Source organism: Dreissena polymorpha, chromosome 15 (assembly GCF_020536995.1).
Source record: "Dreissena polymorpha isolate Duluth1 chromosome 15, UMN_Dpol_1.0, whole genome shotgun sequence".
Classification (NCBI taxonomy): domain Eukaryota; kingdom Metazoa; phylum Mollusca; class Bivalvia; order Myida; family Dreissenidae; genus Dreissena; species Dreissena polymorpha.
Genome location: NC_068369.1, coordinates 30080581 through 30097126, shown reverse-complemented (window position 1 = coordinate 30097126; position 16546 = coordinate 30080581). Strand labels below are relative to the sequence as shown.

The following is a 16546-nucleotide window of genomic DNA, read 5'->3' as shown; positions in this document are numbered from 1 at the left end:
CATTCGGTCTACAGAGTCATTTGCTTTTATTTACAACACGTTTATGCTACTTCGCCTTTATTTTATAGAGATATTCTCAAGTCCGGTTTCCGGGAAGAACTTGTCTTTAGTGTCTTTGAATTATAATTAGAACGTTCTAAAAGTGGAAACATTCGATCGAAACATACCACGTTAAAACATTTTTAACAGACAGTTCACTTGTTGATCCGTCAATGCATATTGTGAACATAAAATCAACTGTGTTACTTTCTTTTTTCTAAAATTGTCATTGAAAATAATTTTTAAAAATGATGCGCCGTTGATTATTAAAGTATATAAAGAGAGAGAATAGAGCAGTTTAAGTCGACAAAAGACACAATCTACACAACTTGTTATTACGCAAACATTGCAAAAAAAATGTATTGACCCATAATCAGGAATGGCGTAGTTTTTTTACCTACTTGATGAACTTAAAATGATTTCCTTGTGAACCATTGCGTGGTTGTAACGTACAGCACGTATGTTATACCTCGGTGCGTTTTTAAGTATGGAAAATAATTATTTGCTTCAAGTTAAACGACCTTATGCAAACAGACAATGACTTCTTTTAAGCAAAGTGTAAACAATTTACTTGCAATTGGTTCTGGTAACCGTTTCTTTTGTAGCTTTATCATTGCTGACTAAATCTTTGGTAAATATATTTTTCATCATTACTATATATTTTTGAAATGTGTCTTTGTATGACACTGTATCTTTCGTAACTGTATCCTACAATACAAGCATATGGTAACATTAGCTTCTTTCTTGATATGATGTTTTATGTTTCAGTGTACCTATTTTATAAAATCATTTGTATTCGACGGCATGAAATTTCTTGCTTTCTTTTCTTTCAAAAGACTTTATCGTAGACACGTAAATTCTTGAATTTCAGATTTGGAACAAAAGTTGAATTTTCATCGGTCATATTCCGATGTGTTTGTGTTAAATTCGGGTATCGGTCAATTTACAAAACCTACGAAAATTAATATCCCACGAGTATTTATGATTCTACAGTATTTTCTTATGATGTTTTATTGTTTCTATATGTTGTTAAATCGGTTTCTCTGCGTTCGTTCTTCATATCGGCGTTCCTGTGATTGTTGTATATTCGTTATTTAATGTCTATATTGGCGTATCTGTGTTTATTGCATATCCCTATATATTGTCTATATTGTTGTGTCAGTGTTAGTTGCATATTACTATATATCGTCATATGGGTGTGCCTTTGTTACTTGCATATTCGTTATTTATTGTCTATATTTGTGTGTCTTTGTAACTTGCATATTCCTATATATTGTCATATGTGTGTGTTTGTGTTTGTCGCAGGACAAAGATGATGTTCAGCAAGGCCCTACTTGCGTGCCTCGTCATTATCTCTATCGACGGTGTGCTTTCCACTGGCGGAGGCAGTAAGTACACTTGAATAAGAGAATCGTTCTGGGAAAACTGCATCCAGACATTTGCTTTAGGTGTCATCCACGATTATCCTGTGTAGTCCGCACAGGCTGATCGAAGACGATACCGTACGCATTTTCGTATTTTTCGTATTTTTCGTTAAAAGGAAGTCTCATCTTATCGAAAATCCAGTTAAAGCGGAAAGTACCGTGCTGATAAGCCAGTGTAGACTGCACAGGCTAATCTAGGAAGACATTTTATGCACGTGCATTAACTACCCTTTTCTCAACTCGCGAATCGTATGAATTTTTCGATTGGCTTTATCACCATGTTATGAGTAAACCCCGATACGGAATGCAGAAGGTACTGACACTATACTTTCACTGAAAATTCACTTATATCCTTCAGAGCAATACATGCAAAACAAAAAATATTTTACTTTAATTGCTGCGTTTGCGAATGATGCACGGACCATACCTCTGAACTGTTTTTGCTAGTTATTAGTAAAAAGAACACCAATGTAAAATATTTACACCGATACGTTTAGCTTATTGCAGAATTTAACCTGGAGAAAAATGTAATTGGCAGTTCATGAAAATAATATTCAAACACCTTATTTGTGATTTATTTTCCGGTATTTACGTTGAGTAAGCAATCTTAAATTAGGATTTGATATATTCTTGATTTGTGATTGTTTTGTACACATATCAGGGTGCAGGATTGTCGGGGTTGACATGTGGTTTACACATGGGCTCGACAGAATGTAAACACTTATTTTTTCGAATATCTTCAGTTATTGAAATACATTTGCAAAAATCGTTAGTGCGTACAAGGCAGTTTTTCTTGTAGTTTATGCCGATAATTTAAGATTTAGAATTAATCCTTGAATAAGTCAGAAATGGGTGCCAAATTTTCACGTTTCGTTTAGCATAGAAGTTTACATCAATGCTGTACACTACAAATCTTTGGCAAATAACACATGCTTATTAAATGAAGTAATTCTGATGTTTTTCAATTGCCATAAGCAACATAAATACATGTTTTGTATGCACTAGTTGACATTCTTTAGAAAACTTGTTTTAAAACGTTATCTGAAAAAACACCACTGATGTGTGTTTACATACCTTAACCAACAAAGTCACGTGTTCCTGCGACCTGATTTATCAGAGTGTAATGGCGACGTTAGGAATGTTCACATATGCTGCTAATCCTGTTAACACGCCTCTAGCTAGAACTAAATACGACAAAGGTCGCGCCCCAAGACTTACAACACACATGGATAAGCTCGACACATGGTGCCTAATTGCATATTAATTCACTATTAGGTCTTAAATATGCCTTATCACGAGATAATCTGATAAAGTGCTCATGTAATCCGTTAACGACCTTATTTTGTAAAAAGCTAGTTCAGGGGCATATATAATCGGATCATTACACAAGCTTTCATGAAGATCTTTAAGAGGGGTTCTAGGGTATTTATCCAAGTACTTGTCAAATTCAAATACATCATAGGTCTCTATAATTACTAACGAAACATTAAATAGAGCACTTGGTACCAAATTGCACATTTGTTTAACCTCGAATAATTTATTTTTGTGGCAAAGTATATTCCTTTTTAAAGAAGATATTATTATTGTAAACTACATATACGACATATCCTCTTGTATTTTAAAGCATTTCAAACTGAACATAGTTAATTTTCTTAACAGTGTTTAAATTGCGCTGTTGAGTAAATCAATAAACTTGAACGTATTCGGACTGGATCTATAAACTTTGGACTAATTGGCTATGTGTTTATGTCTTATCACCAAGATTATTTGATATAATGCTAATGTAATTCTTTTACTACCATACTATGGGAGCGACTTGGTTAAGTTTATACTTAATCAGATTTAAAAACAGAAGCTTCCAGTAATATATTGAAATAGGGTACAACAGAACTTCAGTACTTATCTAACATTAGCAATGAAACAGCAATGTATATCATAGCAAATGAAAATTCTTCATTCATTCATACCTTTGTCACTGATGTTGCTCCATTCATTTATATCCCAGGCATATAATAATGCTCCATTTGGAAAGTGTTTGCTTGCTGTTGTTTACTGATTTTTTATGAAATTCGCTTATTTAGAGTTTGTAGCAAAGAAATGTCGCGTGTAATTATCATTCCTAAGCCTTACGTACAATTTTATATCGTGCATGCCCCCTCTCAACTTTATAAACATATACAAAATAACCGTTCATTTTTTAAGTAATGAACATTTCGTAAGATCTTTGAAAGGGCCCCTATTCAGAATAGGGTGGGGCGTATCCGTATTTACATATGAGCACAATTCCATTCTTAAAACTGGACAGGCTTTAGGTTCGTTTCCAGTTCCCCGAAAAGACTCGAATATTTCCGTTAGCCAATCGGGTTCCATTCCAGTTTCCCGTTAAGACTCGAATATTTCCGTTAGCCAATCGGGTTCCTTTCCAGTTCCCCGTAAAGACTCGAATATTTCCGCTAGCCTCTAGCAAATCGGGTTCATTTCCGTTTTCAGTTAGCCAGTCTTCAGCCCACGAGTAAACAGACTTCTACGATATACAAACATAAAACATACATACTTATTTACCACATGACATGTCGTAAATATAAATAGACAAAACCTGAATTTATAAGCGTGCCATTATTCGTCTCTGCCAGAAAAAAAATATGATCATATCGGCCACGGTACTTTATTGAAATATCATTATATTATTATTATATAAAGAAATATACCAAAATAGAGTCTATACTTAGCCAACAGTAATAACAAAATAAGACACAAAACAACGAAAACGCCAACGAAGAAATCATTAGACATATAAAATAATAAAAAGTCAAACATTCACTTACAATCAATAGGAATCCTGTTCATATAACATATATAAAACCATATTAATAACGTTTTATGTGTCCCAATTCCATTGTTCATCGCGCCATTTTTCCCAATCTAAATGGCACAGGCTGTAAAATATGAAGCAAAAAAATCACTGGTTATAAAAAAAGGCAGGCATACTTCAATGACAACATAAAATCAAAGATTATTATTCATAAATGAGACCGTACTTTACAGCTATCTGTTTATTTTCCAATTTTCAAATTTACCATAAACGAACCGCGCTGTACTTCTAACGTTGTTTTTTTTTATTAACCATAAATGAGACCATACTTGACTGCTATCGGTTTATTTTCCAATGAAACATAAACGAGACTCTCCTATACCCTATCGGTTTATTTTCCAATTAACCAAAAATGAAACCGTTCTGATATCGCTTTCTGCTCACGTTTAACTTAAACTTTCTTTTCCTATCTTTTCCAATTGACCATAAACGAACCGCACCGTAATGCGAACGGTTTATTTTCAAATTATGTAACTATAAATGATGCCGTTCTTTACTTCTATCCGTTTATTTTCAAAATAACCATAAATGAGAGCGTACTGTACTATGATCGGTTTATTTTCCAATTAGCATAAGTAAAACTCTTCTGTACTGTAATCGGTTTCTTTAAATATTAATAATAAAGGAGACCGCACTGTAATGATCTCGCTTCATTTACCAAATAACCATTAACAAGACCGGATTGTACCGCTAACGGTTTCTTTTCATATGAATCATACATGAGACCTTACTGTAATGATAAAGAGGATATTTGTTGGATTCGATGGAATATCGATTTTATTTCAAGAGTGATCATATAACATAATATTTTCACAAGTGGCTGCGCCACGAATGAAAATATGTATTTTTTCAAGATCACGAGTGAATTAAAATCGATATTCCATCGAATCCAACAAATTTTCTTTTTATTTTATGCTTTTTTCACCGCTTATTCACATTGTAAAAGAGTTTAACTGGGTAATTTCGCTGGATTTATGACGTCATTTCGTCGGAAAAATGACGTAATTTCTCAGTAAAACAGTGAAAATATCGATATTTTTCATTGTTATTTTTCACTGTTTAAAACCGTAAAATACCAGTTTTATTTCACTGATATTTCTCTATAAACCAGTGGAAAGCATAAAATAGATCGGTTTATTTAAATATTATTATAAATGAGACCGTACTGTAATGATATCGGTTCATTTACCAAATAACTATAAACGAGTCCGTATTGTATTGTGATCGATTTCTTTTCCTAATTACCTTAAAACACACCTTACTGTTATCGGTTACATTTGCCAGATTCCGAAAAGCCCGGTGTATGTCCGAGAGCAAGAAGTTCAGACTACGACAAAAAGGCGGAGTGTACTAGCGATGCTGGTTGTCCTGGAAACCAGAAATGTTGTGCAGAGGGCTACGGACGCGTGTGTAAGCCACCAATAACACCAGGTACGTTCGTTGCCATGCATTAATTGAGTTATCAATAAAGATGTCAAGGTGCATTCTTGGTCATGCATTCATTGGCAAATGATACAAAATGTCAAGGTGCGTTTTAGGTCATACATTCATTGACTTCTCTTCAAAGATGTCTACGTGTGTTCTTGGTTAGGCATTTATCTGCATTTCATCCATAATTTCAAGGTGCGTTCTCGGCCATTCATTTATTTAATTTTTATGAAAGATGTGTCCTTTGTGTGATGCATTTGTTGACTTTAAGTTCATAGTCATTCTTTTATTTGACAACAACATAATGGTTTATTCAACTTATGTATATAAAGTGTTATTGAAAATGTCCCATCGATGAGATTAATACATATGGGTCGTGCTATGTGAAAAGGGGGTTTAATGCCCAGAATAGCCTGTGAAGTCCGCACAGGCTTTTCAGGGACGAACTTTCCGCCTAAACTTGATATTTGCTAAGAAGAGACTTTCCGTAAACGAAAAGTACAATAAATGCGGAAAGTGTCGTCCCTGATTAGCCTGAGTGGACTGCACTCGTCCCTGATTAGCCTGAGTGGACTGCACTCGTCCCTGATTAGCCTGAGTGGCCTGCACTCGTCCCTGATTAGCCTGAGTAGACTGCACTCGTCCCTGATTAGCCTGAGTGGACTGCACTCGTCCCTGATTAGCCTGAGTGGACTGCACAGTCGTCCCTGATTAGTCTGAGTATACTGCACAGTCGTCCCTGATTAGCCTGAGTGGACTGCACAGTCGTCCCTGATTAGCCTGAGTGGACTACACAGTCGTCCCTGATTAGCCTGAGTGGACTGCACTCGTCCCTGATAAGCCTGAGTGGACTGCACAGGCTAATCTGGGATGACGCTTTACGCACATGCATTAAACCTTCTTTTCACAGAGCACGGACCACATAAATAGATTATAAGGTCACTATGTAGTAACCACATCTATTTTGCATTCTAAATAAAACATGTTTATTTCTTGTTTATTTACGTGTATATGTCTTCGAAATTATGTATACTTTATTGATCTAAAACGCATGTAATTATTGCATTTAAATTTTAACGACGATGAGCTTTTTATGAGTAAGTCAAATAGACTATGAGGTTCTGCGCGTGTTGGTTTTCCTTTTTAAAATGTCTGTTATTTATTTTGATATTGAATTTACAAAAATGTTTTTATTAAATTCGTTTGTTTTAATAGAAGTTATATTCTGAGCGCCATCGAGAAACTGGGATGTTTGTATTGTTTTAATATGATGTTTTACTTTTAATTTGAAAATGTATGCACAACTTTATAATGCATCAATAACATTGGACTGGTATAGTAAAAAACATTTAAAATCGTAAGCATGAAATTGGGTGATTTTTCAAAAAATGTATTTTTCGTTGTTGTTGACGCAAGTTCGTCGATTTCTGTTCATGAAAATTAATGGGAACTTTGTGTCGGTCTTTGTGCTTGTGTTGTATTCGTGCATCGGCCAACCTACAAAATCCACGACAATTTATGTCGCACGACTAACAATGAATTTCCAATACGTTCTGTTTTTCAGTGGATTGCAGCAAATCGGACTGCAAGGCCCAGACCTGCGCTAAAAAGTACACGCCGTACGGCAAATGCTGTCCCACCTGCAAAGAAGGTGATTACACTTACTGATATGCTTTAACAGTTAACATACATATAGGATCTGGCACGAGTTGTCATAACATACCATATTTTATAAAAACGAGTTCATGAATTGTGTTAGTACGCGAGCCTTTGGCGAGCTTACTAGCGAATTTCCTGAACGGGTTTAATAAAATTTGGTATGATATGGCAACGAGTGTCAGATCTGTTTTATCACATGCTTTTAAATGAGCAAATTAATAAATATTCACGCAAACATTATGATAAATCCCGAATGTTGTTTTCATTTCGTGACGTCATCGAACGTTGCAACGTCATTACAGCAAAATAACAAAATGCGATTGGTCAATAAACGAAAACTAAGCCAATGAAAACGCTTAAAAAGTATATTACGCATATGTAACATAAAAATATATGTAATGGTTATATTACATGGGAAACATGGTATGGCATGTGATAAAAATTAATAGCATGACGTCGTTTTCACTATCTCTTTTAACGTTAAAATGGAACATTATCAGAAGTTGTAGTGTGTAAGTAAGCAAGTGATAAAAGGTTTTTATTGATTCTAATGCCTAAGTTTGACGTAATAACAATAACATAAAAACAACAAAGACAATCTAAAAGATAGCGAGGAGTCATACAGTGTACACCATTTAACATTATACTATTTATACAGGTGTCTTTGTCTAAATGCTTTATTTACAAACATGGCTAAGTTTATGTAGGTACTTTATTATCAGATTTCATTATTCAATAAATTTATAATGGTTGGCCTTTACCAGTAATATTTATTTATACAAATGTCTTATATCGTCATGCAAGAACATTCTAATATATAAAAAAAGTCATTATATCATTCGTACGCCGTGGCAATCTCTTTTAAATCTGATGTCACAACAATGATAAGTTAATGATAATATGAGTCGCGTTCTGAGAAAACCTGGCCTAATGCATGTGCGTAAAGTGTCGTCCCAGATTAGCCTGTCCAGTCCGCACAGGCTAATCAGGGACGACACTTTCCGCTTTTTTGACATTTTTTGTTTAAATGAAATCTCTTCTTAGCAAACATCTAATTAAGGCGGAAAGTGCCGTCCCTGATTAGCGTGTGCGGACCGCACAGGCTAATCTGGGACAACACTTTACGCACATGCAGTATGCCCAAATTTCTCAGAACACGACTCATATATGAAACACAAATGGAAGAAAAACTGCTGTGTGACTTATATTTCAGATCCCGCTGTGGCATCAATTTTTTGAATCCCGTTGTGACGTACATTTTCAGATCCCGTTGTGACATATATGTTCAGATCCCGTCATGACATATATTACCAGATCCCGTTGATACTTATTTTTTCAGATTCCAATGTTAGTAATAGTTTTAAATCACGTTGTGACTTATATTTTCAAATCTCGTTGTGACTTTATATTTTCAGATCCCGTTGTGAATCATATTTTCAGATCCCGTTTTCACTTTATATTTTCAAATCCCGATTTGACATATAATTTCAGATTACGACTACAAGTACTGTATGTTAGGAGACAGAAAATACAAAGACGGTAAGGCTGTATCATAGATGAATAAATAAATGGGTCTGAGCTTGTGTTATCGTTTAAAGTAACATTGTTACTCAAAATCAACGAAAATTTCGTTCAATATTTCGTAAAATAAACTAAACCAATTAAAAATCAGTGTTCCTTATGGCAAGTGCCGAAATTTCAACGCCAGATGTGGTCTGGTAAAATAGATGTTTGTAGATACAAAATGCTCGTTGTTTTTTCCAATTTAATTTCCCGTACCGATATCTATTCATACGAGTCATGAACACTAACATGGTGTTAGTGTGTCGTATGAATAGATATATTCGCGGGAAATTAAAATGAATTAATTGTGTCACAAATAAATAAAATCGAGCATTTTGTATCTACAATAATTATGTAATCATACCACATCTAGCGTTGAAATTGTGGCTTTTGCCATAAGGAACACTTGATTTTTTATGTGTTAGCTTTAATTTACGAAATACTTTACGAAATTTTCGTTGATTATGAGCGTTATAGAAACTTAAAGGGAGCCGCTTTGAAGCGGTCGACGCTTGTAGCGAAGTTTCTGGGGCATGGGAACATTAAGAGGGAAACAGTGTAGTGATTTAGGGTCACTCCCAACAGAATTGCTTTTGAGAATGCTCTTTAGCGACGTGGTTAGAGTGTCTGACTAGGAGGTCATGGGTTTAATCCTCCGTATTGTACAATAAATATACTGCGAAATAAATCAACTCGGTCGCCTTAGTGTTATTGATATTGAATCCGCCTAGCGACCGAGAGGTCACGGGTTCGATCCTCATTGTGGGAGCGTTCTTTAGATCTTCCACAAAGACTCCAAGTCCTGGTTATTTGTCTCAGGAAATGGGTTCGAGAGCGTTTCAAAAAGCTTCCGATGCAATCGTGCCTTCATAAATAGGTTAAACTAAAAAAAAAAGATAAATATTAGATGGCTTACTTACGTAATATTACAAGACAAGATGGCGGCCATTCTGCACGAGGCCTATCTTGCAGAGGAATCCGGAGATAGCCGATGTATTACGATTGATTATAAATATTGGATGGCTTACTTACGAAACTGTATAATGTTCTCTGTTAAAGTCAGCGAGCAGTTTTTAATAGACAAGTCGAAGGTTTATAATGCAATCGAACTAATATATCAGCCGTGCTCTGTGAAAAGCGGGTTAAATGAATGTGCGTAAAGTGTCGTCCCAGATTAGCCTGTGCAGTCCACACACGCTAATCACGAACGACAATTTCTGCTTTTATGATTTTTTTCGTTAACAGAAAGTCTCTTCTTGGCAAAGATTCCAGTTAAGGCGGAAAGTGTCGCCCCTGATTAGCCTTTGCGAATTGCACAGTGTACTCGGGGATGACACTTTACGCACATTCATGTAAACCCTTTTCCACAGGAAACGGCCAATATATATATGTGTGTCTTGTTCTGAGAAAATTGGGCTTAATGCATGTGCGTAAAGTGTAGTCCCAGATTAGCCTGTGCAGTCCGCACAGGCTAATCAGGGACGACACTTTCCGCTTTTATGGTATTTTTAGTTTCAAGGAAGTCCCTCCTTACTGAAAATCAAGTTTAGGCGGAAAGTGTCGTCCCTGATTAGCCTGTGCAGGACTGCATAGGCTAATCTAGGTTGACACTTTACGCACATGCATTATGCCCAGTTTTCTCAGAACGCGACTCATATATGTATATATATTTAAACTAACATAATCAAACGCATCATATACATAAATTTTGATTTATTGTAAAATAAAAAATCTATAGGATAAATACGGGATGACTTACTTACCGCAATTATATTAGGTACACTCTGTTTAATAAAGTGATCATTTTTCAACAAACAAGTCGAATGTCTTGGATGCAAAATAACTAATATAAATGGGCTGTGCTATACAAAAGGTGGTTTAATAAATGTGCGTAAAGTTTCGTCCCTAGATTAGCCTGTGCGGTCACTACAGGCTAATCAGGGACGACACTTTCCTGCTAAACTTAATTTTTGCTAAGAAGAGCCTTTTTTGAAACATAAAATATCATAAAAGTGGTAAGTTTCGTCCCTGATTAACCTGTGCGAACTGCACAGACTAATCTGGGAAGACACATTACGCACATGCATTTAACCCCTTTTTCACATAGCGCGGCTCATATATTGAAACTAACATAATCAAACGCATTATATACATACATTTTGATTTACTTGTAGACCAAAACGTTCCCTGTAGCGACCCCTGCAAGATATGCACGTGTAAGGGCGGGAAGGTGAACTGCCAGCGACGAGCGTGTCCTAGACCCGATTGCTACGACTCCTATGTCCCGACTGGAAAGTGTTGTCCCGTCTGCAAAGAAGGTAAGGTTTCACTTTGTCCAATTCACGTACGGAGACAATCGCACATTCTCGGCCCTTTCCGTCAAATATCGGATAATGATAATATGCGAGTGGTACCGATTGTTACGGAAAATGTTAGGTTACACTCTTTCCAATTCACGTTCGGAAAAGGAAGTGTTACACTTTTTCCATTTCACGTACGGAGAAGGTTAGGTTACACTATCTCCATGTTACGGATACGGTCCATAATTAAACGGCAAAGTTTGAAGGAATTTGACTTCATGTTCTTTAAATCAGATTGTGCTAGCCTAATATCAAATAAATGAATGCGTTTTCAACCTAAAATTGTAATAAAAAGATATATCATGCAGGCATGATCGGAAAACAGTGTTTCGGCAGTGAGATTTCGACAAAAAGCACATTACTTAAATAAACGCACACAACATGTTAATATTTCAATGTAGCCTCCTAATGAAATACACCAAAATGCTATAGATATACTTAGAATATAGGAAACAATAACGAAATGCATGTTTGGGATCGTTAAAATGACTTTTAAAAAATAACACGAAAGCAACACTTTAGAAATAGGCACTTTTTGCGACCTAGATGGATACACAATGATTTAGTGGAATGCAACCAAAGTAGGCATGCTGTGGTTTAGAAGTGGTGCCAGTAATGATTTATCTTACTGTTTGCATATCAAAACAAAGCGTCACATATAAAAAAAAAACTTATATTTTATTCGACAACATGGTCCAAATATGACAATAACAATTGTAGTTCAATTTTTATAGATATTGACCAGAGAACTAAACAAGGAAGACAATATGCGTGTGAATGATTGTTTTTGTAAATGTACCGTGTGTGAAGTTTTATCAAGTCATGACGTGTCACATATTTGTGTTCGTGATGATATTGTTTATTTTTTGTGTCAGCCTTTACAACTACCTCTTTTCAGGGCAAACACTCGAAAGAAACCCTTTCTGCATAAAAATGTTAATGCAATAGAGATTAAATAAACTAAACTAAACTAAACCTAATTAATTTTTACAATCACGTTACTTGACATTACTTATGTGGCCAATATACACACCCATTACTGATTATAATGCTATTTTTTTAATCAAACAAGTGTTTATTGACATATGTAGCAGTAATTGTATTTGGTGTTTCATAAAGACAGATAAGGCTATGCTGTTTCTATTATATTATTATATATTTAATTTTACTTTATTATATATATATTTCAGCTGACCTTAGATGTATAGTTAACGGTACGAAATACGAGAACGGTATGTTTGTCATTTACTCTCGTATGTTGTTTAATACAACGTTATTTCGACATTACCTTTACATTCCGGTGTGCTTAATACATTATCCCCGTGACAACTTATTGTCGATTGTTGTTTTGATCTTAAATATAGAATAATTTAGCACTATGTCGTCGACTAGTTCTTGATTACATTTACGATATCGTACTATGTAAGCTTTAATGTTCAGTCTTTTAAAGCGTTTATTTTTCAAATAAGGAACCACGAAGTGAGTTATTTGAAATGTATACATGAAAGCCAAATTTATAAAAACGTATTTTTCTTGTTTCTACCACTTGCCAATATTGACCTCGCTTTGGGAAATCAGGCATAATGCATGTGCGTAAAGTGTCGTCCAAGAATAGCCTGAGAAGTCCGCAAAAGCTTATCGGAATGAAGATTTCCGCCATGAACCGAGTTGTATTCATGTTCAAATGAGACTTCCTTTTAACGGAACAATCCATAAAGTTAACGTGGAACTGTTCATTCCTGATTGGCCTGTGCGGGCAGCACAGGCTTATCTTGAACGTCACTTTACGCCCTTATATATAGGATCTGGCACGAGTTGTCATATCATACCATATTTTATTAAACGAGTTTTGGAATTGTGTTAGTAAGGGAGCCGTTGGCGAGCTTACTTACGAATTTCCTGGACGAGTTTAATAAAATATGGTATGATATGACAACGAGTGTCAGATCTTTTTTATCACATGCTTTTGAATGAGCAAATTAAATAAATATTACGCAAACATAATGGTAAATCCCAAATGTTGTTTACATTTCGTGACGTCATTTGACCTTGCAACGTCATTTAAGCAAAATAACAAAATGCGATTGGCCAATACACGAAAACTAAGCCAATGAAAACGCTTAAAAAGTATATTACTCATGTTTAAGATCAAAATATATGCAATGGTTATGGGAAACAGGGTATGGCATGTGATAAATTAAAATATGTTTTCCCAAAACGAGGCTCATATGTTATTAATAGGTCTTACGTAGTTGCCTATGTATATTTCACATCCAGATTGGTTACAGGTGCTTCCGTTCCGGATGACAACCCATGCCTGGTGTGCACGTGCAACAAGGGGAATGTGGAGTGCATAAAGAAAGATTGCGCCAAGCCAACGTGCCAGTATCCGTATACCCGTGCTGGCGAATGCTGTCCTGTCTGCAACAACGGTAAATGTGAATTTGTTTCTACAGCTCAGTACAGTCAATGTTTATAGGTTTTGAAAGGCCATCTTGGCGGCCATCTTGGATTTTCACCACGTGGGCACAACGTTTTTCTTGGGAACAACATTTTTCTTTTACCCAAAGCAATCTAGAACATCATCCGAATATTAGGGGGGAAAAACCATGCACCTTGTTACTCAGCTCCTACGAGAATAGTAACGTTGTTGTTGGCATTCTTAATGTTTAATATAAACTCGTGAGATCAGAGGGAGAAATCACGTGGCAAACAAGATGGCGAAGTCCACGCCGATACAGTTACTGTTCGCCATTTTCTACCCATTATTACTTTTATTTAGTGTTAAAAATGGCGCTCACTTTCCAGCTATATGGACAAGAAAGTGATAAGCGTTTATAATGTATTAGTATTCGCTCTATATATCGACTTTTCTCGCTACGAAATTTCTTAACGGGATACCATAATTACAGCTGCGATTAGAAAATTCGCAGAGAGTAAAGTCGATACATAAAGCTTATTTTAATGCGAAATAAACGCAAATGATTTTCTTGCTGAAAAGTTAGCGTTATTTAAACATTAGACAAAAGTAATAAATGTTAAAAAAGGAGAAAACTGCCTGTCTCGGCATGAACGTAACCATCTTGATTATCACCATTGTCTTTGCTTGGACGAAGGACACAAACAAGGAATTTTTATCGTGAATGCTTTTATGAACGTTTTTTATATTTATTTATGTATTCGTTTATTTTGTACAGCATGTCATTCTGAGATATTGCTCTTATTGACTTGTTTTATGGACGATTTTAAAGCCAAAAAAACTACTCGCGCGACAATATCCGAACATTTACGAGCAAAAGCGAGATTGGCTACGGAAAGTGTATCTCGTTACATCTTTGTTACCAGACCTTCTTTGTAACCAGACCACATCTAACGTTGAAATTCGTCTAATGCTATACGGAACACTGATTTGTTATGGTTTAATTTGATTTTACGAAATTTTTAGTATTTATGTGGCTCTCAAATTGCGACATCTAATGGCATTGCACTGTATGTAAAAATAATTTTCTTGTATTTTCAGGTTGTGTGATCAATGGAGTGAGTTACGAAGAAGGTATGTAAATATATCTAAATTGATAACTAATACAAAAGAAATTATGTTGCAAACATAAAGACGCACACGTTCTTTCATTCACCCATTTATGCCTAGTGGACTCTCCCACCCTTCTAAATTTTATCAATCTATTTCCAAAATAAAGGATGTCTAGTATATTTATTTCTATATTTAAAATATTTCTGACAGAAATTCCTTTAAGCAAACAGCGCAGACCCTGATGAGACGCCGCATCATGCGGCGTCTCATCTGGGTCTGCGCTGTTTGCCAAGGCATTTTTTCTAGACACTAGGCATAAATGGGTATAATGTATAATGGCAAATTATTTGACATTTAACAAAAGAAAATATGTAACAGCAATCTTTTTTGATGTGCTGATTCAATAATTTCTGAGTGTTATGAACTTCTCAACATTGATGACTTTCTGTATACATCTAACAATCGTTGGAATAGCGCAGGTAAAACACGCAGTTCTAAAATCAACACAACAAGTTTTCGCGTCGTTAATGTATTCAATTTCAATTCTTTTGCTACGTTTAATCGTCTGAACAGCTCGAAATATTCTCCAACAACAAACATGTTCAACTTGCGAAGTTTAAAAATAGTTTAAATTTCCAAAATACCACACTTATAGAAAATTAGTTTTCTCATTGCTCACCGTTTTGTTGTTGTTGTTCTTCATCACGTGATCAGGTGAAGAAGTTCTTGCCGATGACCCATGTGACATCTGCACGTGCTCCCAGGGTGACGTCGACTGCATGCCCCGCGCATGCGACCCGCTCACGTGCACGAACACCTATGTGCCGTACGGAGAATGTTGTCCAGTCTGCAAAAAAGGTAACAATATCCCGGTTTAACCATCCACTTATTAGACTTAAGAAGAAAGAACAGTTTCAGATTAAATATAAATTCCACAGATTGTGCATATATTCAGGCTAAAAATGGTGCTTTAATCCTTATCTAGACTTCATTTTCAAGATGTTTCAGTATTGCAAAGTTTTAAGAATATTCAATATTTTTAGAGTACTTACCGATAATGTTGGTTTCCTGTCGTGCGAAATACTTCTCACACACAGATGCTCTGGCTTTATATTTTCCGATATCAATTAAAAGCTCAATTGGTCCTTGTTGGCTCAGGTACTACTTAAAGGTACCCCGGGTACTGTTTAGTAAATTACTATGCACCCCAGGTACGGAAAATACGCTTAGTTTCACCCGGTAATATCCCGGGGTACTTTTTAGTATATTGTTCAGTACCCCTGTGTATTTTTGAGTTTATCTTCAATACCCCGGGGTACTTTTAGTATATTTTCAGTACCCCGAGTACTATGTAGTATATTAAAGATGACCCATAATTAGAACCTGAGCCGATTGATTCAAGTGGTTTCCTTTTTGGCTAAATACTTCTCACATATAGCTGTTCTGTCGTTATATTGGCCCTACCTTGACTTAAAGCCTAAGATATATAGAGTATAATTAGAATATTATCCAATACATAATATTGTTACGTAAGGATAAAAGAGGTTTCATTTTATTTATTTATTTGAGGTATAAAAATAATAGAGTTGAGAAATTAAAATCTGAGAATGTATACGGTTAAAAATGGTAATAGCAAAAACATTAAATAAACCATTCAAATATTAATCAA

The 16546-nt window shown here is 35.4% G+C and overlaps 1 protein-coding gene across 1 annotated transcript in view; it reads left to right on the top strand.

Annotated features, from left to right (window-relative positions):
- The first annotated feature begins 1351 nt into the window (after positions 1–1351).
- LOC127859653 (kielin/chordin-like protein) overlaps positions 1352–16546 on the top strand; it is a 74420-nt gene continuing 59225 nt past the window's right edge. Inside the window, exons 1-9 of the mRNA XM_052397158.1 lie at positions 1352–1427; positions 5620–5766; positions 7328–7414; positions 8914–8961; positions 11160–11303; positions 12536–12577; positions 13634–13777; positions 14866–14898; positions 15592–15735. Of these exons, the coding sequence (XP_052253118.1) occupies positions 1352–1427; positions 5620–5766; positions 7328–7414; positions 8914–8961; positions 11160–11303; positions 12536–12577; positions 13634–13777; positions 14866–14898; positions 15592–15735 (865 nt within the window). The remainder of the gene's footprint in view (positions 1428–5619; positions 5767–7327; positions 7415–8913; positions 8962–11159; positions 11304–12535; positions 12578–13633; positions 13778–14865; positions 14899–15591; positions 15736–16546) is intronic.